The sequence below is a fragment of the Prionailurus viverrinus genome, chromosome B3 (genome assembly GCF_022837055.1).
Source record: "Prionailurus viverrinus isolate Anna chromosome B3, UM_Priviv_1.0, whole genome shotgun sequence".
NCBI lineage: Eukaryota > Metazoa > Chordata > Mammalia > Carnivora > Felidae > Prionailurus > Prionailurus viverrinus.
The window spans coordinates 27,780,909-27,807,270 of NC_062566.1; the positions used below are offsets into that span (position 1 = coordinate 27,780,909).

Here is a 26,362-nt window from a genome sequence, read left to right on the forward strand (position 1 = left end):
CAGAGAGAGAGAGAGAGAGAGAGAGAGAGGGAGGGAGAGGGAGAGGGAGAGAGGAAGAGAGAGAGAATCCCAAGCAGGCTCTGCTCTGTCAGCAGGGAGCCTGACACGGGACTCAATCTCACGAATCGACTCAATCTCACGAATCGCAAGATCATGACCTGAGCCAAAATCAAGGGTCAGACGCTCAACTGACTGAGCCACCCAGGTGCCCCTAAGTTTTCAACTTTTAGCAGCTGAAAAAAAAATTTTTTTTTTTCATTTAAAAATCAAGTAGAATCTCAAGTAGAGTTGTTTAGGGGGAGAGGGAGATTCCTAATTGTTCCCCAGAATCCTTAGGGTTGGAGGAGCAGAATTTTAAAATTGATGAAATGGGTGACCTCTTTGTAGACCTACTACTGAAGTTTTTGCACAAGGATGTATCTTACCTTTGGTTCATGATCTACTTGCTCAGTCTTATAGCTGCCTGGGAGAGGTCCTGTAGATACTTGCCAAAGTCAGTGATTAAAGTATTTATACTAATAGATTTGTTTGTGGTTGACATAAGACCAAAGGAAATGATGATCTCTTTAAGGCAGAATCTATAAAATAGCACAAAGATAGTCATCCTGTGCAAAATGTTAAAATAATTGTTAAAATAATCTTTATTGCAAGATTTGTCAGACTCTTTGTGAGAAAGACCTGCTTGTCATATGCATTGAGTTTTGAAATCCAAGAATATGCACAAGATAGGAGAGTGCAGAGCCACACTGTTAAGTCCCTGCCTGGAAAAGGATTCAAAGTGCCGTTCGTTTTCATCCCTCCGTGGGAGGAAAATCTTCAGGGTATGTGTGGTTTTAGAACCACTTTGGCAATCTGCCAATAAGAACTAGAAATCTACCACTAAGTACCAGTTTACTAGTTAGGAACACCAGCTTAAAACAATATGTCACAGTTGGGAATGCCAAAGACCTTTTAAATTCATAGGCAAACATAGAATTTTTGTATAGGTAACTTAGATAATTGGGGATAGATGTATACTGAAAAAGGCCTGAACTGGTAATATTGATGAAAAAGAAGTAGAACATACTGTGCAATAGTCATTCTGAGATAAAATGTTTTTGGTTTACATAATGCATATAGGATATTATTTAGTCTGGTTATCTGTAATAAAGTATTGCTGTCAGTGAGGCAGAACAGTGTAGTGTTTTGAACTCTGGAATCATAACTGCCAGCATCTGCATGCTGCCTCTGCATATCTGTAGAATGGCAATGACAACCTCAAGGAATAGGCTGTATTTTAATGTAATGAGATTGTATAATATACACTTCACTATGCTTGACATATATAAGTGATCAGTAAAGGTTAGGTGCTGTTATAATAAATTTGTTTTCAGAGACATTCAGTTAACTGTTACTATCTTTTTAGAGTTTTTGAATTATTATTATTTTTTAATTTTTTTAACGTTTATATATTTTTGAGACAGAGAGACAGAGCATGAATTGGGGGAAGGTCAAAGAGAGAGGGAGACACAGAAGCTGAAACAGGCTCCAGGCTCTGAGCTGTCAGCACAGAGCCTGACATGGGGCTTGAACTCACGGACTGTGAGATCATGACTTGAACCAAAGTCCGACACTCAACCGACTGAGCCACCCAGGCGCCCCTAATTATTATTATTTTTAATTATTTTTAATGTTTATTTTTGAGAGAGAGACAGAGACAGAGCACGAGGAGGAGAGGACAGAGAGGGAAACACAGAATCCGAAGCAGGCTCCAGGCTCTGAGTGGTCAGCACAGAGCCTGATGCAGGGCTCAAACCCACGGACCATGAGATCATGACCTAAGCCACCCAGATGCCCCTAGAATTTTTTTTTTTTTAAAGAATAGTTAGAAAATGTCCTGCTTTCTGCCCTTTCCTCCATAGATGACTTTCTTAAAGATTATCTTTCCAAAGAAGAAATTTCTAGGCTGTTTGTTTTTGACTCCAGGAGGTTTACAGGGAAATCTGAATTTCCTTCTCTTTTGGGATGGATGATGGGCAACATCATTACCTAATTTGGAAAAGAATGGGAAAGCTGAATTCCAACTGTAAAGTAAAATATCAAAAGTCTATTTAAGTTCAAATTTTGGGGGTGCCTGGCTGGCTCAGTCGGTTAACCATCTGACCAGCTCAGGTCATGATCTCACAGTTTGTGAGTTCGAGGCCTGTGTTGGGCTCTGTGCTGACAGTTTAGAGACTGGAGTTTGCTTTGGATTATCTGTCTCCTTCTCCCTGCCCCTCCCCTGCTTGTGCTCTGTCTCTCAAAATAATAAATAAATGTTAAAAAAAATTTTTTAACTCAGTTTTTATTCCCTTGCTTGTTAGGATTAATGGATATGGATGCATGGCAAGAAAACAGTCGTTAGGGATCCCCCCCCTTTTTTTTCTTTTTAATGACAGTAACTTCTAGGGGCATCTGTGGTAAATTCAAACATACCATAGTCGAGTTTTCTAGAATTTATGATTCTGTCAATACTCAGAAATATGACTGATATTGTGAAAAACTCCACTAATTTAAGAAATACGGTTTCATTTATTGTACTACTCATTAACATACTAATTACTAGTACACTATTAAGTTTTTAATAGGTTGAAATTTGACAAAAGCGTTTTACCCTTAATCCTCTGTTAATGAGAATTGTATTTGTCACCATTCTTTTAACAGGTGTTATTGACTATAATATGTGCAGCAAGCCATTGTGGGGATACAAAATTATAGACCTGTTCTGGTTTTCAAATAATTCATAATCTGTTAAAATATATTCTCAAGCACAGTATTGCTTTATGCATCTTCATGGATTCAGAGAATACTGTATTTCAATTTATTGACCATTAATAATATGCAGATTTACAGAATATTAGCTGTTACATTAGAAAAGACTTTACAAATCATCCATTCCAATCTTATGATTATATACACAAGTGAACTGAGGTTTCAGATGAAACACCTATATTTTCAAATGGAACGATTTCTTTACATTATTATAACTTTTCTTAGTCACAATTTAAATTGGTATGTCTAGCATTTTATTACTGTGAAATTGGTATTCATTTCTGAAACAGTATCAGAAAGCACTTAATAATACATTTGAAAGAGTCAGTGCTAGCCTACATAATCTTGGCCTATTTTGTACCAGGGTTTCTTTTTTTTTTTTTTTTTTTTTTTCAATGTTTATTTATTTTTGGGACAGAGAGAGACAGAGCATGAACGGGGGAGGGGCAGAGAGAGAGGGAGACACAGAACCGGAAACTGGCTCCAGGCTCCGAGCCATCAGCCCAGAGCCCGACGCGGGGCTCGAACTCACGGACCGCGAGATCGTGACCTGGCTGAAGTCGGACGCTTAACCGACTGCGCCACCCAGGCGCCCCATGTACCAGGGTTTCTAATTTTACTAGATAAGATAGTACTCTCAGACTACCAAGTAGGGAACTACTTTTTGCAGATATTAGAGTTCATTGATCTTTGTATACTGTCATTTGAAACCAAGGCAGTAGAGCTTGGATATATATGCATACTTTATATGGTTAGTAGGGAAATTATCTTAGCCAAGGGTGGTATAGCTACCAAATAATATTGAATGTAGAGGAATAGGGTTGAGGACTTACCAGTTTTGATTGGGGGGCGGGGTGGGAATCCAGGAATTTGGAGGTGCTTTGTAGGACTAGATATACTTAAATTTGAGACATCGTTGTTTTAACAGTCAAAGGGGTTCTTGGAAAATTATTGCTTAGAGTTCTTGGGAAAAGTTTGTAAATCACAAATACACTGTATTTAGAATTGACAGTTAATTGACCTGGAGTTTTAATCTATATAGCTCCATTCTGATTGCTTGATTTTACACTGTACAACCTCCAGGTTCCCCATTAGTGGGGTAACCATAATTCTCTGTTGGTGACTATTGCCCCATCACAATTATTCATAGCATCCCTTTCACTCTTAAAAGTGTCCTGGTTTAGGGGCGCCTGGGTGGCTCAGTTGGTAAAGTGTCCGACTTTGGCTCAGGTCATGATCTCATGGTTTGTGAGTTTGAACCCTGTGTCGGCGTCTGTGCTGACAGCTTGGAGCCAGGAGCCAGGAGCCTGCTTCGGATTCTGTGTCTCCCCCTCTCTCTCTCTGCCCCTCCCCCACTCATGTTCATTCTCAAGAATAAATAAACATTAAAAAAATTTTTTTTTTAAAGTGTCCTGGTTTAGATAATAAATTATGTGGTTGCCTTGCTCATGAGCATGATATCTGCCTTGTGTACTTTAATATGATGAAGGTGTATGAAATGTCTTATTTTGGGTAATAGGTTTTTTCCCTAAGCTGAGAGATTTCTGTTTAGTGGAGTTAGGAGGTCATTGATAAAGACAGTCTTGTGGAAGTCTGGGTGATCTCAAGGCTGACGATTTATAGACTAGAAAAGAGCCCTATGTGTTTGTGCTTGCATCAGAAACACAAGACTGGTGGATATTACTTAGCTTGTCTGGGTTAAACTGAATTTTCATTGCTCAAAGATAATTTTGCATTTATGTCTGATTTTTATTTTTATTAAAAAAGTTTTTTTTAATGTTTATTTTTGAGAGAGAGAGAGAGTCAGAGCACGAGTAGGAGGGGAGAGAGAGAGGGAGACAGAATCTGAAGCAGGCTCTGGCTCTGAGCTGTCAGCACAGAGCCCAAACTGCCAGATCATGACCTGAGCCACAGTTGGACACTTAACTGACTGAGCCACCCAGGTGCCCGTTATGCGTCATTTAAAAAAAATTTATCTGAAATCAGGTACTCAATCCCAAGGGCAAATAAATCTTAGTACGTGGTTATAAGTATTTTTCAGTTAGTTTATTTAATTATTTTTAATGGACTTTAGTTTTTGGAGCAGTTTAGGTTCACAGCAAAATTGAGCAAAAAGGTACAGAGAAATACCATATATCCCCTGCCCTTACCCACACCTACAGCCTTCTCCACTAATACCCCATTCCTATCAGAGTGGTGCATTTGTGGCAATTTGTGAACCCACATCGATACCACATTATCACTCAAAGTCCATAGTTTACATTAGAGTTCATTCTCAGTGTTGTCCATTCTAGGAGTTTTGAGACATGAAATGACCTGTATCCGCTATTATAGTATCATAGAAAATAGTTTCACAGTCCTAAAAGTCCTCTGTGTTCCACCTGTTCATTTTCCCCTCGTCCCTTAGCCCCTGGCAACCACTGATATTTTTACTGTCTCCATAGTTTTGCCTTTTTTTAGAGTGACATATAGTTGGAATCATACAGTATATAACCTTTTCAGATTGGCTTTTTCACTTCGTAATATGCAATTAAGTTTCCTCCATGTCTTTTCATGGCTTGATAGCTCATTTCTTTTTAGCACTGAATAATATTTCATTGTCTGGAGTATATTTAATTTTAAGAAAGTGTTCTTGATAGTCTCTTTATAAGTAGGCTTACTAAATTCCACAAGTAGGATCTTAATTCTTTTAACAGCAGATTGAATGTATGTTATATTCCCATTTAGTGGGGGTGAAATTGTTTATTTGCTTTAAGAATGATTTTCCCTGCTTAAAACTTTCTTCATATTATATGCCCCTTTTGGGGATGCAAGTGAAATTTCAGGAGTGAACTATAATTATGTCAGTTGTTGAGAATTTGGAGAGAAATACAGATCTCCATGAAGTGTGTAATACCAAATATTCCTTAGTCTCTGTTGCGTAATCTCACCATATAATTTTGCCACTGTCATGACTTAAGTAGTAGGAAAGTTTGCAATTTCAGTAAAATAGGTGAAGGAGTCAAATTTGTCTCATTTCATAACTCATTTTTAAAAATTCAAAAAAGACACAACATAGTTTTATTGAATATCCTCAGTTTTTTTAAGTTGAGAGACCATTGGAGCCTAGACTGGGGAAGGAAATTGCCCATTTCATGCCATTGTTGAAGTGGAGAATCTGTCGTGGTCATTTGCCTGTGTGTTACTGTCTTTATTTTCCAAATTCATATCTGGTTAGTCTTTATAGAAATATTGAAGAGGACCAGAAGGTGAGAAAAAGAACATAAACATTGCAGCACTTCATGAAAATAGGAGCTACATTCCTGTTTTTCCCCCCCCTCTAGATTCATTTGGTATGTGGCATATTGATTGGTTTTGTTTTCAGTACTTTACTGTAGAGTGCATGCAGGGTGAGTGAGAGTTAGTCTAATCTTGGGCTTCAGTCTGAGATTCCATACATTTTCCTTTTTAAAAGTTGAGAAAATTTGGTTGGGATTAAGTATTAGCTTTATCCCAAGAAAAATTGTTTCTCAAGATAATCTTTGGAACCAAATGGGTGCTGTTTTTATGAAAGGTTAAGGATTCTTTATAAAGGTGAATAAATAGCATTAGGCACTGTACTCAAGGAAAGTCTAGTGTTGTTTTGGGAGCTTCTGGCATGGATCCTGTGCCTTGTATCCGAGTCATTAATAGCAACAACATGAGAAGACCCTTCTTTTACATCTTCCAAAGCAGAATAATACATTATTTACCTGATGTTATTAGAAGTGTTGTCCAGATAAAGGAAGGGAATTAATTCCTATTTTGGTATATTTTATCCTAGCAAAAGTGCATTGCATTCAGTGGTGAATCATTTGGAAAGAAGTGTAATTATGTAGAAAGTTCCATTCTCAGTTCCTTTTTCATCCTCCCTGAGTGATCTCATCTCCTCCCTTGGCTTCAACTTCCATCTAAGCTGATAATTCCCAAGTGCGTATTTCCAGCCTCCACTTCTCTCCTGAATAACAGATCCATATTTTTAACTACATCTGAACATCTCACTCACCAGCATAGCTTATCCTGTATGTGTCTCCAAAGCCAACTCTTGGTTCGTCTTCCTTTATTCCATTTACAGTATCACTCTCCACCCGGTGGTCAACAATTTCAGTTGACTCATTCCCTTAAACATTTGTCACATCCATCACCTTTTCACCATTTCTACAGCTACTCTTAATTAGTTCAGACTCATTTTTCATTTGGATTATTGAAGGAGTTTCCTAGCTCCTTTTTTTTCTGATCTTTCATACTGCCACCAGATTGGTGACACTGCTTGTTCTGTGGAAAGAAGCCCAGGCCTTAGCTTGCAGGATGCTTGTCATTCTCCCTCAATTGTGAGGTCTTGAGGTTACAGACTATCTTATTTTTTCTGAGCAGCATGAGTACTTAACAGGTGCTGGGCATGTAAAAGCACTCAAAGTTGAATTTTTTCAGCTGAACCTAGAACAGTTCTGCCACTTCTTAACCTTGTGCTTGCAACTGTTTCCTCTTGCCTAGAGCAAACCATCTCTCCTTTCTACACAGCTGATAAGGCTAGACTTTGACATGCATACGTTTTCTGTGCATGTATCAGCCCTGTCCTACAGCAAAATTAGTTATTTCTTGTATGTTCCTGTTGTCTTTTGTACATCTGTTATAGAAGTAACCATTATCAGTTTACTGTATTTTGATTATTTTTCTGTGTCATGTCTTCAAGGTTGAGCTCTCTTTAGGAACAAAGTTCATTTACATTTTTTTTAAACAAACTTTATTTTAATTACTCCTCTGTACAGTCTTTAGTAAATAGGCCCTCAAAAAATGGCAAATTGAATTAAAAACATGCTCACAGTTTATAGATGGAGAAGTTGAGCAAAGACAAGATAAAAGTCATGAAGTTATAAGGAGTATATGTGCTGCCAAAGCAAGCACAAGTTGTAGTGAGTGATACAGTTTTTTAGCAACCATTTTTGCCGTATTCGCTTTGTTGGTTATGAATCAGACTCAGCTTCTAGGAGAGTATTATATATGGTTTCAGAAACATCTGTGTGGCTCCTATGCCCATATTTCCCTTCTCTTTGAAAAAGCTGATGAGTTTAGCAGTTTCAACTAAGACATTAGTTGTCAAAGTGTGTTCTGTGGACAAGCAACATCAGTGTCCCCTGAGACCTTGTTAGAAATGCACATGCCCGGCCCTACTTTCAGACCTATTGACTCAGAATCTTGGTATGGGGCATAGCAGTCTGTGTTTTAACAGATAATTCTGATACATAATAAGGTTTAAGAATAGCTGCTCTAGGATTCTGCCATCTAAGAAAAGTTTTGCTTTAGACATATAATAACAAAGTTTCCAGTGTGGTTTCCACTATATGCTATTTATGCTTTGGAAATAACTCATCAGAAAAGAAGACTGGGACTATATTACCTAACATTCTGGGATGTGATTCAAAGATTAAATTTCCCTATGTGCAAAGTATTTGACTCTGGTTTCTGGGAATGGCTGTTTAAAAGAAAGCCGGTTTTCTACCTCTTTCAGATAAAATCTCTTCTAGATTATATCCAGAATATCAGCTTGCACTGCTTATGTCCTTTGTCATTCTTATGGGGGATATATGATGATGAAAGAATGAGATGAATTGTATTATGTTTAACATTTACATCCTGATTGTTGGATGTGGACAGGGACAGAAAGTGAGTTTGATATTAAAAGTTATAGTGAATTTATAGGCAAGTAAATTTCACAGAAAAAGTAATTGGTGGAGGTTAGCTTTTCATTAGTAATTACCCATGGCTTTTGAGAATCACTTATTTAACTGGAATATTCAACCTTTCTAGCATATTGTTTTCATTTTGCCTTTAATAAATCCTCACTGGAGGGTCAACTGAGGCATACTTTCTTAAAATGCTCTGTAACTGTTCTCTCCACCACAGAAGAAATTGTTTTTGACCTCAAAGTTCCATTTGGGTATAGTTCTAGATTGGTCCATAGCTGTTTTTTGAGGGGGGTGGGCATAGCTATTTTTGACAATCTGTTGGAACAAGATAACTTTTATGAGCATTTACTTAAATATATAAGGGTTTCACAGTTTGAAATCAGACCTTTCAGTAAGATCGCCCTTTGACATACAGCTGATTTATGTGCATTTGTCTATTTTCTTTGGATGAGATAGCCTTGGTTTTTAATGGCTAGCGAAACTAGCTTTTTTCCCTTTGTGTACTAGCAGCTTGAGTACTATTTGTGGAATAAAGTAGATTTCCTAAAGTTTCCTAAAAAGACTAGCTTGACAGCAGTTTGTGGCTATGATGTTTCTTCCTTGGATGCACCCTTAGTTTTTAAAAACCTTTTGCTATCACAGACAAATGAGACCTGATCAGTTATACTTAGCCTCTCTTTGTTCAAGATTAAAATGCCTGTTTCCTTCTTGGACTGAGGACTAAACGTTAGTCTCAAGGAGTGTCTTCAATAATGAAGCTCATTATTTGAGGTCTGTAAAAGACTTAAGTGGCTAGGATTTTCTAATAAGTAACATATAAGCAGAGCTTTGAATCTGCTAGAGCCCCTTTTGAGGATATTCATGGTCATAGGCTAGTATCCGTGAAGAAATGCAAGAAGGGACCAGAATTTTAAATTTTATCATTAATTGCTGGCAACCCTACCTTATTTAATGTCATTTTCTACTTGAACATGTTTAAATTCTGTGGGTTTTCAATGCTTTTATTCTTTTGGAAAATTGAAAAATTAAGAAAAACCATAGGAGTAGATAACACCTGTCCCCCATGGGTGAATCTTGGAACACCCAAGACTGGTTTAAGTCATCCTTTGTTACAGACTAAAATGCTTGCATAAAATTACCATCTATGTTATTATATTTATAGCCATATAGGTTACAAAGTAATTTTACAGACCGTTGTTAATGTGAATTTTGTCATGACTTTATGAAGAAGGTAGGGATTATTATCCCCAGTTTTCAGATGAGGAGATTAAAATTGAAGAAATTGAAGAATCCAACCCAGATGTAAACCATGCCTCATTTCCCTATAAGGTGAGCAGCTCTCTCAGCTTCATAGACCCTTATCTGATCTCGTTCAGTAGCAGTACAGTTCAGACACAGATGTCTAATCTGGTGTCTGGGACACCCCTGTATTAATGGCAGAATTTTGTTTCAGTGTATTTTCTGGGATGAGAGAAACCCATGCCTTTTAACATACTTAGAACCTCTTTTTTTGGGGGGGGGGAGGGGGTCACTGATTTTTAGATCCAGGAATCTAGGTAGATCATGCTTTTTTTTTAGCTTGTCAGTGGGAATTGACAGTAGGACTGAATGAAATTCCTTGTTGAAGATCAGTCATATCAGATGCTTATCCCTTTACTGTCCTACAATAGCATTTGGATAGAGCTTTACAGTTTACAAGGCTCTTCCATATGAACTACATGACTTTCACAACTACCCTATAAAGAAGGTGGCAGCATTTCTGTTTGAAGAAACTGCTCAGCGTTAAGAGAATTTAAGGTGTGGAGGTATGGGCTCAAAAGCTGACACTCTTACACTGAGATTAAGCTTAATCTGACATGGTCCAAAATCCCATAACTACCATTTAATCTTACATTTTGTGAATTTACAGTTTGGCCTGACCAGTGTCCAGTATCTTTCCATATATCATTACTAAACAGTTTGATTTATACTTGGTAGGTTTCGTCTTTACTTTTTTTTTTTTTTTAAGGAGAATCTTATACTGCCTCTTTTTATTGTCATTACCCTTGGACTTCCTACATTGTTCATAATATCACAGATTTAATGGTTTATAACTCTAGGAAATTTGCAAATTGCTGGAGTCTGCACTGCTGTTATGACTCTCCCTATTCTAGTTTGCTCTAAGAGTAGGAAGGGATGAAGAATTCCCTCCTTTTTCATTGCTTCCTGCAATCAGTATTTCCATTCTGGTTCTAATTTTAAAGGTTAATTTTTATTTCTTGAAGAAGTTCGTTCTAAGTTAGAACTCATTTTGAGGGGCACCTGGGTGGCTCAATTGGTTTAGTGTCGACTATTGATTTCAGTTCAGGTCATGATCTCATGGTTCGTGGGATTGGCCCAAGTCAGGGTCTGTGCACGCTCTCTCTCGCTCTCTCTCTCTCTCTCTCTCTCTCTCTCTCTCTCTCTCTTTCTCTCAATAAATAAAACATTAAAAAGAAGAAGAAGAACAACAACTCATTTTGGATGTAACGTTTCTCCACTGTTGTGGAGCAGTGCTGAAGGCTATTGCATGTGGCCTGTTCAGCATTATTGCTGAAGGCTATTGCATGTGGCCTGTTCAGCATTATTTCTGTGGAGGCATATAATACTAGCTAACAGTATTGAGTACTTTCTGTGTGCCAAGCACTGTTGTAAACTGTGTTATTTCATTTAATCCTTGCAACAACACTGTCAGGTTGCTACTATTATTAGTCTCTTTCTACAGATTAGGGAGAAGTTTGGAGAGGTTAGGTCACTTGCCTGAGGTCATATAGTGATTGCACCTCCAGGCAATCTGGTTTTAGAGTTTGCTGCTTTTAATCACCAAACTAGATAGTCTCCTTTGAACTAGATATCCCTGTTTCTTCAAAGCAGAAGGCTGGCTAAAATGCTGAGCAGATTTCTTTAGCCTTTTGGAGGTATACTTTCTGAAAAAAGGGTGGGCCATGGCTTAGAAATTAGTGATGGTGACAACCCTAAACCTTTGTCATGTTTGCTTGGTAGAGATAGCTGTGAAAGCTTTGTAATTGCTGCCTTCTCTACTGACAGATCAGACTAATCCATGAGATCAGACCCAGATACTTCCTTCCTGCTGCAAAAAATGAGGTTATCCTGTTTTCATTCACTCCCAGGGCCTCAAGCCTGCCTTACCCTTTATGGTCACACACAGAATAAGTGCATATGGATTTATGAACTGCCTTTTTTGTTAAGGAATAGTGATAATAATTCTTAAGTTAACAGTGAGGATAGGTGAGATGTGTACAGCCTGTGTATACAGCCTTACAGCTGTTCACGGTCATTTAAGCAGATTTGAAATACTGTGCATATAACCACAGTTAGAGATCAGCTTGTCTTGCTCAGTCTTTCTTCTTTTTGAGGTACATATTATAGTGTGCTTGGGGTGGTGGGCGGGAGAGAGAGAAATGCTCTTTTGTCCTTGGCTGTCATTTTCTCTTTATTTAAATATTTTAAAAAATATTTGTTTATTTTTGAGACAGAGACAGAGCATGAGCAGGGAAGGGGCAGAGAGAGACAGACAGACAGACAGACAGACACAGGGAGACTCAGATTCTGAAGCAGGCTCCAGGCTCTGAGCTGTCAGCACAGAGCCTGACGCACGGCTCCAACCCACGGACCGTGAGATCCTGACCTGAGCTTAACCCACTGAGCCACCCACAGGGAATTAGTAAACTGGGGCTTGAAGGGAACAGCTGTTTAAAAAGTAAATAAAAGGTGATAAAAGCAGGCAATGGTCACCTGAGAGAGAGGGAGGGAAGTTAGTCTCCTTACCTGTTCAGCAGTTGCCCTGGAGGTAAGTAAGAATTTTAGCTGTAAAAGTCAGTGATGGTCTCTCTTGTGTGGGGCTAGGCTAGTTTTTTTGCTTCCTTAGGGCATATATAAAAGCAGTTTTCTTGGGATTGGGCTCAACTTGCTCTTCTGTGTTCCCTTTTTCTTCTCACCCGCTGCTACATATCTACACATCCAGTTTTTCCTGCCAGAGAGCTCCTCCTTTTCTCCGGCTGCTAGCCCCAGCTGTCATCTTCGCCTCCCATCCCCCATCCCTAGTTATGCAATTTTACATTACGCTTTTCCCGGTTTTACTGTCTCTATTTTTTATACTGTGCTTGCTGCTTGCCTCCATCCCCAGCTTCTGGTCCCTCCCTTCCCCCAAACCAGTGACCACCTTTCAGCTTCCCTCTTTGTCATTGTTGAACTTAATGTATTTTATTAGTACTTTCTGAAACCTGTTTGAGGTCTGAGCCCAGTTACGTATTACATTGGATAGAGATGATGGTGGGGAAGGGGTAGGAAGTTGTTTTTCTGAAATTCAGGCTTTTCCCAAAATACTGGATGGGCTTTGAGCTGGAGATCAAACAGATGCTTCTGTTGGCCTCCCAACTTTAGGCAGTTGTGTGCTCTTACTTTGAGAGCAGATACTTGATTGAAAGCCCTTGATAATGAAAGGCAGGGCAGTGAGTCAGGGTCTGAGCTGTCTGCCGCCGCCGCCTCCTCCTGCTGCTGCTGCTGCTGCTGCTGCAAGCTAGTTCTCTTCTGAATTGGAGCTAATTTTGGATGGATAATGAGGTAGATGGTGGCTAATAACTTTCCTTTGCTAATTGTGATTTCACGATACTGTGTAAAGATGGTTTTTGTTTTTTTGTTTTTTGTTTTTTTTGTTTTTTCTTTTCCTTGCTGCTAGGAGGAGAAATAGATCTGTTTTCATAATTTTTGATGCATGTTGAGCTATCAAGAATCCTGTGCTTGGGTTTGTTTAGAGGCACTACAGTTTAATGGAAAGAACCATAGTCTAAGAGCTGAAGACCTGTGTTCTGATCCCATCTCCATTCAGGATTAGCTACCCAGGCAATCTTGGGCAAGTCATGAACCTGTCTCTGTGCCTGTCCCATCTATGAACCTTGTCAAACTATGTGAATGAAATGAGATGTGATATATGTGGAAGTACTTTGTAAACTGTTAAGTTTTATAAAAATTTCAGGTGCTGCCCTTTGTTAATTTGCCCACTGACCACAATACCAGAGAAATGCATCTAATGTCTTTTAAATTTTTTTTAAATGTTTGTTTTTGAGAGAGAGGCAGAGTGCAATTGGGGAGGGGCAGAGAGAGAGGGAGACATAGAATCCAAAGCAGGCTCCAGGCTCTGAGATGTCAGCACAGAGCCTGATGTGGGGCTCAAACTCATGAAGTATGAGATCATGACCTGAGCCAAAGTTGGATGCTTAACCTACTGAGCCACCCAGGCGCCCACATCTAATGTCTTCCCTCCTATGAAGCCAGCCTTCTCAGGAGCAGGGTGATGAAATCATTAGAACTGGGGAGGGGGGGGGGCGGGGAATCTTGCCTCTGGAACCATCTTTTCTTTTATTTTCTCACCACAACCCCCACAACACACACATGCCTTCCCCCCCCCCCCCCCCCCCCCCCCCCCCCGTTGCTTGGGAAACTCTTTGATCCTGTGTTTCACTATGTTCATTCTTTACTAGGATTATAATTTGAAGGAGTTAGTGATCATAGTGTGCTGCACATTCCAGTGGACACGTCCTTGCTTTTTGTAGTCAGAAATTATTAATTAGTTATATTTAAGCAGTGACACAAAATATGTTTAACTTTTAAATAGCTACAGAAAACTTTTTCTTTTGTAGTAAGGGACATTGACTGCAGTTGTGGAAAGTGTTAGGAGGCCATGCTTTGTCTTTGGACACACCTGGATTCCAGATCAGACTTTTGCACTATTAGCTTGTGACTCTGGGCAAAGTACTTAACTTTTTTGGGCCTTAGTTTCCATCTTTAAGGGCATTCTAATAGCACCTATCTTATAGGGCTGTTGTAGGATTAAATGAGATAATATAAAGTGCTTACCACATTGTCCAGCATATAACAAACACATACTTAGGAAGTGTTACCTGTTGATGTACATGTCTAATAATAATAGCTTTCAAAGAATCCGTAAATAGATGTCTGTTGTTAGTGTTTTAAGGGATTTTAAATCTTGTTTTTAGATAAGTTTTTTTTTAAATATACATCATAACATTTACTAATTCAAAGAACATTTATTTTTTACTTACTCCCATTTTCCTGTATTCAGATAGAAAATTTAACTAAATCAGATCAGCATTCTTTCCTCCTTAGGAAGTGACTCTTGCCCAGGGGTGGTGGTGTCAGGTTGAAAGACTTGGTTGATTCTGTGCAATGAAAATTGAGTTCAGGCTGTTTCTTGGCTACCTTTGAATTGTGTGGTGTTGGGATTTGAGATTACATTGGGATTGGATGGGTTCTTGGGGTTCTTTACATACTTGCAGGCATTCCCTTCACATTAGCATGGTCACTAGATTGATAAAGAGGTTTAAATGTCAGCCCGCATTTCAGAAGGGGAAAAAAAATACAAAACCCACTAACAGATTTCTAGAGCATAATCAAGTTGATGGTCCCTGACTTACTGTGGTTCAATTTAAAGTTTTTCAATTTTATGATGGTGCAAAAATGATAATGTATTCAGTAGACACCGTATTTTGAATTTTGATCTTTTCCTAGGCAGTGATCTGTACATTTCTCCGTCACAGTGCTGGGCAGTGGCAGCAAGCTGTAGCTCCCAGACAGCCATGCTACCATGAGGGTAAACAACCGATAAACTTAAAACTGTTCTGGACCCATACAGCCATTCTGTTTTTCATTCTCAGTACAATATTCAACAAATTATGTTAGATATTCGACACTTTCTTGTAAAGTAGGCAGGCTTGTGTTATATGGTTTTGCTCAACTGTAGGCTAATGTAGGTGTTCTGAGCATGTTTAAGGTAGGCTAGGCTAAGCTATGCTATGATGTTCAATAGGTTAGGTGTATTAAATGCATTTTTGACTTAAAATTTCAACTTATAATGGGTTTATTAGGATGTAACACCATCGCTAAGTCGAGGATGATTTGTGCATAATCAGTGTTTGAGAGGGCATAAACTCTCCCAGTTCACAGAGAATGTGAGAATAAGAGCACTCGTAATTTCCACTTAATGATCGAGAGTGTGATTAAAATAGAGTACTCCTCTTTACTGCTCCCTAGGGGTTTACTGATAATAAGTTTTCCATGGTGGTTAAACCAATAGTAAAATGAATGGAACCAGCTTCCTTTAGCTAGCCTTCTATATTAGTTGGCATCAACTTTGACAGGTTGGCAGGTGGCAGGTTTTGAGATTAAGACATTAGTCCTTTATTACCACTTTACCTGGAAGTGAGCGCAGGTTTTCATTGCTGGGGGTTGGTGTTTCCTTTCTCAAATTCCGAAACTTCCTTTGCATCTGACAATGACATCTTTTTGGCTTCTTGGAGCCTCTGGTAGATAGTTCCTTACAAGGAACTGACACAATTTGAATAGGTAGTTTAGAATAGTATTTGCAAGGTAGAACATTTAGTCTAAGGCTGTTAGTTACTGGATTCCTATCCTCCCCACATTTTGTATGTTTTATGAATTGAAAGGCTAGTATGAATTTGGAGGTCTTGACCTCTACTTGAATAAGTATAGTACTTCTCTTAGGGTTCTGAGGTCCATAAGGTGGAGTTTATCTACAAAGGCAAATACTTCTATGGATATAAACAGAAAATTTTCCACTTAGCAACCTCCATTTTCAGGCAGCTCCATTATGTCCTTGGCTTCTGGACTGTAGGAAAACTGTTCCATTTAATTCATACTTTCCCTCTGAAATGTATTTAATCTGATGTGGGTAGATCCCCCCCCACTCCCTGCAGAGGGACCAGCTTGGTCCCAGGAGAAATTGCCCAGCCACTGAGAGTACCTCTTGTAGCTTCTTGCCCTGTATCCTAGAATCCTGCCTGAAATGGTAGAAATGCTGCTGGACCCTGGGTGGAGTAAATGGGTGAGAGAGAGTATGCTTGCACTGTGATTTAATTTACTATGGACCCCACTCCAAGTTCTTCAAATAAGCTTGGGTTTTCTACTCTGTCTCTGCCATTGCCACCCTGTCTTATGGGAGTGTAACCTAAAGCAAATTCTGGACAGGTGGAAATAGGCATCAACTTTAGTTCCTGGGAAATGCCTGGCAATGATGTTGAGGCCTAGCCTTCACCATAGAATTTAATTTAATTCATCATTATACATTTCTTATTCTTTATGAGCTGGACTCTGGGGGCTAGGCTACTGAACTACGTAGACAGAGACTGTCAAGTACCATAGTTATTTTGAAGACTCACTTTTCGGGAGAGTTTTCTAGTTGTATGAACTCACAGAATTGTGGAAGGTATAGTCTCTCCATTGGCAATGAGTTGGGTTGATGCTACTGTTGGTTCCACTCCTGAGCTGACACCCATCGTAATTCTCACTCTGAAGTGTACAGACTGTCTTATTTACCTGTGCCTGAATGTCTGCATTCGGGTAGAGGCTACCTAATCACAGACCGCTGGCTGGGTTGTTTGTTTGCCACAGGCCCAGGGAAGAATAGGATGTGGGGGAAGTCTGTGCTGAACTCAGGATGGAATCCTGTATGAGAGAATTATGCTACCTTTTTGGTTGAAATTTGGACCCTGATTCCCAAGAGAAGGTGTCATTAGGTCAGTTAATATTTCTTGTTGAGGCCCACAAAAGACATTGCATCTCGGACAAAGTATTCCCCCATCCAAAAGAGAGATCCTGACTTGGCATATAGAACTACTGCCACTTGCGTTTATCTTTCATCACTTGCCTGAATTTGAAAAGGTAATGGTTTGTGCTCTAAGGAAAGATACTCTTCCCCGAGACCTGAGGCTTTCTCATTCCTACCAACTGGGCCCATTGCTAAAATGCTTTCCAGTGGGCTTGCTTCTGCCTGGCTAGCACCTGGGCTGCCCCAGCTTGTAATTAGCCTGCCTTTGCTTCATAAGCTTCCCAGGGTGGTTCTTCTTCTAAAAGCTTGTATGAAATGCTATTTACTGTCTCTTTATATCTTTATAGTTTAAAAATGAATCCTTTTTGTTCTTTGCAACTCATTTGCTTTTTTCTTTTCTTTAAATTACTATTAACACCTGTTGATTCTTTTTTTTCTGCTTGGCCTGTCACTGCATTCCTGCTCCCCCTCCCTCTAGCTGGGTTTGTCAAGTCGCCCATGTCAGAAACTAAGCTCACTGGGGACGCCTTTGAGCTGTACTGTGACGTGGTCGGGAGCCCCACGCCAGAGATCCAGTGGTGGTACGCAGAAGTCAACCGGGCAGAGTCTTTCAGACAGCTGTGGGACGGTGCTCGGAAGCGCCGTGTCACCGTAAACACCGCCTACGGGTCAAACGGCGTGAGTGTGCTGAGAATAACCCGGCTCACCTTGGAGGACTCTGGGACTTACGAGTGCAGGGCCAGCAACGACCCCAAGAGGAATGACTTGAGGCAAAACCCCTCCATAACATGGATTCGAGCCCAGGCCACCATAAGCGTCCTTCAGAGTGAGTCCAGCACCCTACAGTAGTAGTACTGTAGTCATTAGAGGTGGCCCAATGACCCTTCCCTTCTGCTTCCTTTCCCTCTTCCCCAGTATGATCGCTCACCCCACCCCTTGTCTTCGTTTTTTCAAACCCACGACCCTTCTGGTTGTAGTGTATAAAAACATCTGTGGCAACTTTTTTTTTCTTTGCCGTCCTTTCTACCTCCCTCATCCCCCAACCCTTCTCTGTGTCTTTCTCCTCAGGAACAAAGAATTTGGGGAAATCCGTGCCTGTCCAAAATCATCTGCATTGGGAAGAGGTGGGGAGGGAGAACTGGGGAGGCTCAGAAAACCACCTAAAACTCACAAGACCAGGCAGTTAAACCAGGGTAGTAGTATTGAATTATTTCTTTCCCTCCCCTTTAATTTTGTAGTAGGTTTCCTGCTATCCTTTTGCTGATTTATTCTCTGGTGCCTTTTTATTTTTGTTTCTCTCCCCAGTCTAACTACTTTTTATTTCTTCTGTTCATCTGTTTGAAGCTCTCTGAATAGCTGCCTTCACCTCTATGATTTTAAGTTTGTGTCTGCCCAGCTTCTTCCCTCACTGTGACTTGGTGTCATCCTGTTCTGTGATGGGAATGTCGCCATAGGTGCGGTGTGATGGTGTGTTTTGGTTGTTGGGTGGCATGTAAGCTTGGATATTTCCATAGTTCCAGCTCTTTTTCTTTTCTAAAACAGTGGCACGTGCTTCTCTGATAACAGCCCTGCACTACAGCAGCACACTCCTTACTGGTCCTGCCCATCCAGTCTCCTGTTCTTTTAAAAGCAGTAGTCTGAGATTTCCTCCATGTGTCTTGCTGTTAGGCACCAGGTGACACAAGCTGCAAAGTATTTTTTTTTTAAACCCCATCATGCTGTTTCAGAGTCAGAGTTGCATCTGCTTCCTGTTCACAGATAGTTTGACTCTGATGACTGACTGTTGGCACAGTGCTCCTCTTCCCAGAAGCTGGCAACCCTAGAAATAGTTTGGAAGCCATTCACACTGGCCTTTTCTTGTGTTTTGAAAAAAGAAGAAACTAAAGTCCAACTAAGTGATGAGGGAAAGCTAAGCGGCTGACTTAGAATTCTTCTCTTCATCTGTTGTGTCAGGTATAAGTAAGACATTAGACACAGGGACTTTTGTGGCCACCTCTCTTTCTAGCAAGTGTCTTGCTACTTGTATAGAGGCAAGGAGAGGGAGGGAAAAGCCACCACAGAGCCAGTGCTCCTGGCCAGGAAGAGTTCTAGCCCCACATCTGACCGGATTGTAATTGAGGGAGCATACTCTACTTAATGGAATGATCCTCTGGAGTTTTCACCTTCTCTTTTAAGAACTCAGACCTGTAGCCAGTTCTGGCTTAAAGAACTGATTGATTTAGAAAGAGTAAGTAAAAATAGTAAGAACACATTCATGAGGAATTTGGTAGTAACACAGGGATTAATAGGATATGGGCCCTGAATCTATCTATGTACTTAATATGGAAGATAGCAAGTTAGTTGTCTGTCCTTCATAGTTCCTTAGAAGATGCTTATGGAGAGAAGAGGCCTTCGGGAAGAGGTAGGAGAGGCTGCTGCAGCTGGCACTGTTCAATCAGAGAACCTGCTTCTGGAAAGGGGAAAAGAAAACCTTGTCTATGTGAAAATGGGGAATATTAACCCAGCGATTTTCCTTTTATTTAACAATTTTTCCCTTGCACGCTTCCTTCTCCTGCCCCCCTGCTCCTTTCCTTATAAAAGCAGAATTACCCAAATGGCCACAAAGACCTGCAGAAGTTTGTAGGCATGGACTGGGCTGGGCATTTGGTATTTGTACTTCCAGGAGCTTGACTCAGGTAGACTCATAGTTAAGAGGTCATGTCTTGGGGCTAGAAGAAGATGAGTCTTTGGGGTACTTACTACCAATCCTGAGAATACATAACATTTCTCCAGTTTACTTGGAAATAAACTTCCTAACTTAGAAGGGTCTGCATGTGGTTGAACCAAACCCTGGTTCAGTCTCATTCCAGACTTCCCCATCAATCGGTTAATTCTAGTTAACTGTTTTAGAGAGCCAAGCTGCTGATGCTACTTTTAAAAAACACCCTGAATTCACTCTAATTGGATTTTATGATCTTAGCATCCCAAGGACATTTGCCTCCAGGAGGAGGTTGAAGTCTTCTAAAATGACTCCTTGACAGTATTTCCCCCCAGAACTCCTTGAGTAAAATAAGACAGGATGAGAAATATGCCCAGTTTTTAGGGTATCTCCCTGGCCATAGCATGTTCTACACATGTGTGATGGTGAGGGTAGGGGTCTCCCATCCACTGCTTCTCTGTAGGAGTCAGTGGCAGGCAAAAATTTTGGGGCTTCTCCTAAATGTTCATCTCTCTTGGACTTTCATGGGCATTGCTGGGCCACAGAAACAAAAGCTCCACCTTCATCCTGGTGCAGAATGCAGATGTGGCACCATGGCCAAGGAGCTTGGGTTAGCACTGGTTTCCATATACAGCGATCATTGGAGGGAGGTACCACACCCCACAACCTTCCTATGGTGCAGAATCCTATTTAAACCTATTTAAATTATCCACTTGCTCCCAGCCGACTCTCTCCTGGATCTTTAACACTTAAGGGGAAAAGTGCTTTCCTTTGCCTTCCAAGAATTCTTGGCAGAAAGTCTACCAGGTTGCTCTCATCAACTTCTTAATCTCCCTGAGCTGCAGTGGGCATTTGCATCGTCACAGGTAAGAGTAGCATTTATTTTGGCCTCCTTGTGTTTAAACATCTAGAAGCTCTTGGCCTCATTCTCAGAGTTTACCCTTTCTCAGTGCAGTCTGAGAAGAAGAACCAGAAGGAGAGTCCCAAATGGGACAGGAAATAAAATTGGATAATAAAAATTTAGTAAAAACCTAAAAGTGTGTTTGGGTTTTAATGTTGCCTTTATATTTTTAATTTCTGTGGAGTACTGGTTCTCTCTCTCTCTTTTTTTTTTTTTTTTTTGTTTTTGTTTTTGTTTTTGCTTGGTTTTGATTTTTCTTGGAATTGTGGTGCTTTCTGCTGATGGTGTGTGTGCGCCTTCCGTTGCAGGGTTTGCAGCCGTTCTGCTCGACTTAAAGGCCCAGGGATTTGGCTTCTGTCCAGTGTGTTTTGGAAACCATGGGACACCACTGCGCTAACGTGTTTACATGCATCTGCTTCTGTCTTAGTGGCTGCTATGCCTCCATTATCTGTACATAGAGACCCTGTTTGATGTCACCAGTAAGGATCAGTGCTGAATGGAAGATAACCATTATCCTTTTGCCCGAGTCAGAAAATAGTGAGAGGCAATTTAATTGAAGAAACTTGAGGATTTGCTTTATTTGCCACAGTGTTCTTTGATACGAGTCTACAGTCAGAAATGTTGCATTGATTAGGAGGTCCTTGGGCATTATGTTTTTCAAGTGTCCCATGACTGCTCCATACTATCCTCCTCCCTGCACAGTGAACAAGGTTTAGTTCCAGTGAAGGGAGAGAGTTCTGTCCTCAAGAGTTAAGAGTCAGCACTATACTGCGTAAAATGGTGTTAGGTTGCTGCTACAGAGTTGCCAGGGGCAGGGAAATGGGAAGCTAGTCAAGAATTTCTGAGAAAAAGTGGAAAAAGGATAAAAGAGGAAGAAATACCTCTAATGGTGGATGGGAAAAGTTTAGACTTTACCTGAAAATGTTTAAGTGTGGGAAAAGATTAGAGATAAGTAACAACAACAAAAAGACAGCAAACAAACATCTTGACTTTCATATAGTGGTGGAATTCAAAGGGCTTTAAGGATGAACCTTCCAGGAATGACAGAGTGTGCCTTACAGAATTTCTGCTCAATGTGTTCTAATATTTGGGTCAAATAGGTTATTTTTGTAGATTCTAAACTAATGACCCCAGGTTATCTAAGCCCAGGATAGAACCAGAAGATGAAGTATGTAACTTGCTGTAGGGTGGAAAGTGTGGGGGGGGATTTGGGGCCGGGAAAGGGAGGCAGAGGTAGAGAATTCAGTCAGATGTGTGTTCTAGGCCCAGCTTTGCCACTAATAATAATTATGGCCTTGCACAAGCCATTTTCTGTCTCTAGCTCTTCAAGAGTGGGGTTTAGTGAACTCTAAGGGCCTCTCAGCTCTAAAATGTTTACAGCCCATGATACCAACACATACTGCATTCTAGTTATATTATCTCCACAGTGGAATGTGTTTTAAACAGGAATTCTGAAAAGGTTTTGTTTTGGGAATAAATATGGGCTGGAGAGAAGAACTGTGATGATTCCTTAAGAATTTTCCTGTGGCATATTTTGGAAAATACAATAGACTTCTGGCAGGAAATTTGCTTTTAAGGATCTACACTTTTTCTGCATAATTAATGGCCATGGCTGATTTGCCATAGGTTTATCAGAATTAAATGTGGGAAAAGCCATACATGTATTATCTAATTATAGAAATTACTGTTCCAAGGCCTAGTGACTCCATAGGGAGTTTATTAGTTATATAAATGATACTGCCTTTGTCTTCAGAACTGCAAGGTGGAGCCTGGTTTTCTAATTGAAGCTGAATTGGTTGGTGGTTCTTACATCATAAAACCGTGGTGTTAAAAGTGTAAGTGGATTGTTGCCAGTATAAGTACCCATAATACTCCCATTCTTTTCACGTCTAGGCCAACTGGTCTTCAGGCTGTTGTCTGCGCTAGTGGTCATTTGCTTATAATCATTGTTTTTCCTTTCTTGACTTCCTCCAAACTGGTAAAGTGAAATTCCTCATGTGGTCCTGTCTGCCCTCCCTCTTCTTCTAGTCTCCCCATCCTACCCCATCCAATTCTCAGGCCAGGGCTACAGAGAACAGAAGGCTGTGGCTCCCTGTCACTGTGCACTCTTATTACAGAGCCACGGATTGTCACCAGTGAAGAGGTCATTCTTCGAGACAGCCCTGTTCTTCCCGTCACTCTGCAGTGTAACCTCACTTCCAGCTCTCACACCCTTACATACAGCTACTGGACAAAGAATGGGGTAGAGCTGACTGCCACTCGCAAGAATGCCAGCAACATGGAATACAGGTGAGAGGGACTAACAGCTCCTAGGAAGATGGGAGGGAGCAGTGAACTTACTATGGACATTCATAATCCATAATTATGTTACGTAGGAGACACATAAGATATATATGGTCCTTCTCTGGAGAGTCTAATCCAGTGTGTCGGGTGAGGCCCAGGAACCTATTAAAGATTTCCGACGGAGTCCAATGAATAGCTAGGCTTGAGAGCTCTAGGTGTTCCTCTCATTATGATAATAGAGAAACGGAGGGCATAAGGTGTGATTTGCTCAGGGTAACCATGCTAGTCAGTCGGAAAGTCAGAACTTGAATGCAGGTCCCTTGACTTAATTCAGTGCTTTGAGGAATCAGATTGAAATCTGCTTTAGGACTCTTAGAGCAAGAACACCGTAAGTGATCTTTCGCCATTGGGTAGAATTCCTAGTGAGTTACCTTTTAGGAGTGATTAATATGACCATAACCAGATCAAGACCGGTGGATTTAGGGCTCTTTAGTGATCTGGAATAAGTTTAGTAGCCTGTAAACATCCTTTGATGAAAAGGGGGATATTTGCTGGCTGAAGTTAACCTGGCACCCAAACATTTGGTGCTTTTTTGTAATGTCTAGAACACATGGCACCTCACCTTTCAGAATAGTTTGTGTTTAAAACCTAATCCCGAAAAGGATCGGCTAATCCTGTTTGGCAGGATTATGCAGTGAGAAGAAAGAGTGCACTGGAGTGAGATCAGGAAGACTTGTGTACCCAGTAGTAGCAAGGACATTCTGCAGTATTTTGCAAAATTGAGATCTTTTCATACCCCTTATTTATTGACCCACATTAATTTCTGGATCCTCCTCCTTTTCTCAAGTGAGGAAGCTAAAACTCCAAGAGTAATGACTGTTTTCCAGGCCAAATACTGTATCTAGTAAATTACAGAAGCAAGGGTTGGTTCCAGGTCTTCTGACTTTCTAGAATCTAGGTCATTTTTTTCCCCCTGCCATTTTAGTGGCAAGCTAATCTGTCTCGACTGTAGTTTCTTCTCATATTAAATTGGAAATATAGCCTCAGCTGTATTCTCATAGTTTGGAAAACGTTAATCAAATAGAAGTGTTTGGTGGAATGAAAGGCATATATATATTCCTGGTCTGTTTCTTAGTTTTACAAGTTTGTATTTTTTAACAACTCTTTCAAGGTACCAGACATCCAATTGTGTTTCTCTTGGGTCTTGTACTATGTCACACATATAGATTTGAACTGTAACTATAAATTTGAGCCTGACTTTATAAAATGCTGCTCCTCCTGCTTCTCCTCCCTCTCCTCCCCTTGCTCCTCCTCCTCCCCCTTGCTCCTCCTCCTCCCCCTTGCTCCTCCTCCCCTTCTTCCCCTTCCTCTTCCTCTTCCTCCTCCTCTTCTTCCTCTTTTTTCTTCTTCCTCTTAGTTTATTTGAAGCTCTCCAGGAGTGTTCTGCATTGTCTGTTTTTCAAGGAATCTGTGTTCTCCCACATTTTGTGGAAAAAAAAAAAAAAAACCAAACAGCTGATGAGCCCTTGAGCCACCTGTTAGTTTGGTCAGCCATGGAGCCAGTCTCAGACCCTGCTCCTGCTCAGCTGTAGGGGACGTTTTCCATTTGCGTTGTTTCCCAGTAGCTAGTTGACGGGAATGTTGTAGGGAGATTTTGAGCCCATAGGCATGGGCTCAAGCTTGGGAGTCATCTTTCTAAGTCTTTTCAAGGAACTTAGAGTCAGTCTGAGCTCTAAAGATATAGCTGCTGCTCTTTCTCCAAACTCTGGAACATTTGCTAAGAGCAGCTGACTTGTGTCTGTTTTCTAGTTGGGAGGATATTGGTTTAAGAAGAGCCACTTGTATGAGGTTTAGAAGACTCTTGGCAGTTCCTCTTAGAATATTAGGTTGCCATGGGTATGCTGAGACAGTCCTGGGGATAGACTGTGTGTCTCTCCTCATCCGTGGTCTAGTAACCCGTATTTCTTTTTTGCAATTGAACAGTAAGGTGGATAAATATGTTCAGCCACCCAGTGGTCAAGGTTTCTCGCAGGCATTAACTAGTGCAGTGGAGCTTTGACCATTGCAAGTTCTCTGTTTTAACCACTGAGTAAAAGAGCAGGATCTGTGTAATGGTTATCAGATGTGGATTTCTCTGTTTTCGGTAATTACACACCAGCCTTTCTGCATATGTTTGGGGGTGTGTGTAGGCCATAGTGTGCTGAGCTGGTGTGAAGTTGGTCATTAGGGGCAAGACAGCTTGTTAAGGATCACCTTGTGAATTCAGAGGAAGTGCTGTTCTGGCCATACACACTTCCTACAGTCCTCCTTGTCCCTCTACTTACCTTGGTTGGGATCTCTGCACAGCTATGCATTCTGAATTTACATTCACTCCATCATTTACTCGTTTATTCATCCCCCTGCTATATTCCAGCGAGGCCATGAGCTGGGTGTAGATCTGTTCACCAAATAAACAGTGCCTGTCCACATAGAACTTGGTCTGTTGGGAAACTAGACATTCATCAAACAATTGCATAAACATATAATTACATGTTGTGGTGAATGCTTGTGAAGAATGACATTGTAGTATTAGAGATACTATCATGGAGGGGATGTCACTTAGATTGGGGGGTAGGAAGAAGTGATGTGAGCCGAGACTGATACAAAAGTAGGCTAAGATTGATGGGAAGACTATTCTCTGTAAAGGAACATCTCATGTCAAGGCTTTTTTTCTTTCTAACTTTTTTTTTTTAATGTTTATTATTTTTGAGAGAGAGAGAGCAAGCAGGGAAGGGGCAGAGAGAGAGGGAGACACAGAATCAGAAGCACGCTCCAGGCTCTGAGCTGTCAGCACAGAGCCTGATGCGGGGCTCGAACTCACAGACCACAAGATCATGACTTGAGCTGTAGTCGGCCGCCCAACCGACTGAGCCACCCAGGCGCCCCTTGTGTCAAGGTTTTGAGATAGGAACGAGTGTGACACGTTGAAAAACTGAAAAGAGCCCAGCAGGGCTAGAAAGTGGCTGAGGTGAGGGTACGACATTATGCAGTGCTGTGGAGTTTTAGCTGCACTTAAGCATTAAAAGTGTATTTGCCTCTCTGCGGTCGGTGCTGTGATGGCGGATTTTTTTTTTTTTTTTTTAAACTATCCCTTGGGTCCTGTTGGTGAGTAGACTTATTGAAAGGCATGCTACTGAAATACAGGGTGGGAAGAACAAGATGAGAAGAACAAGGGTCTTTAGGGAAACACAGAAAAAGGTTTGCTTTTTTCTGCTCTTATTTATTTGACTAGAACCACAAGGTGAGCAAAAAGTTTTTGGTGATGGCTCCATCCTCTATATCTAAATATAGTCCATAGTATTTTGTACAGCCCTCTATTTTGA

At 40.6% G+C, this 26,362-nt stretch overlaps 1 protein-coding gene across 1 annotated transcript in view; it reads left to right on the top strand.

The window, feature by feature from the left end:
* NPTN (neuroplastin) overlaps positions 1-26,362 on the top strand; it is a 74,876-nt gene that overhangs the window by 20,820 nt on the left and 27,694 nt on the right. Inside the window, exons 3-4 of the mRNA XM_047863008.1 lie at positions 17,597-17,944; positions 22,835-23,006. Coding sequence (XP_047718964.1) covers positions 17,597-17,944; positions 22,835-23,006 — 520 coding nt within the window. The remainder of the gene's footprint in view (positions 1-17,596; positions 17,945-22,834; positions 23,007-26,362) is intronic.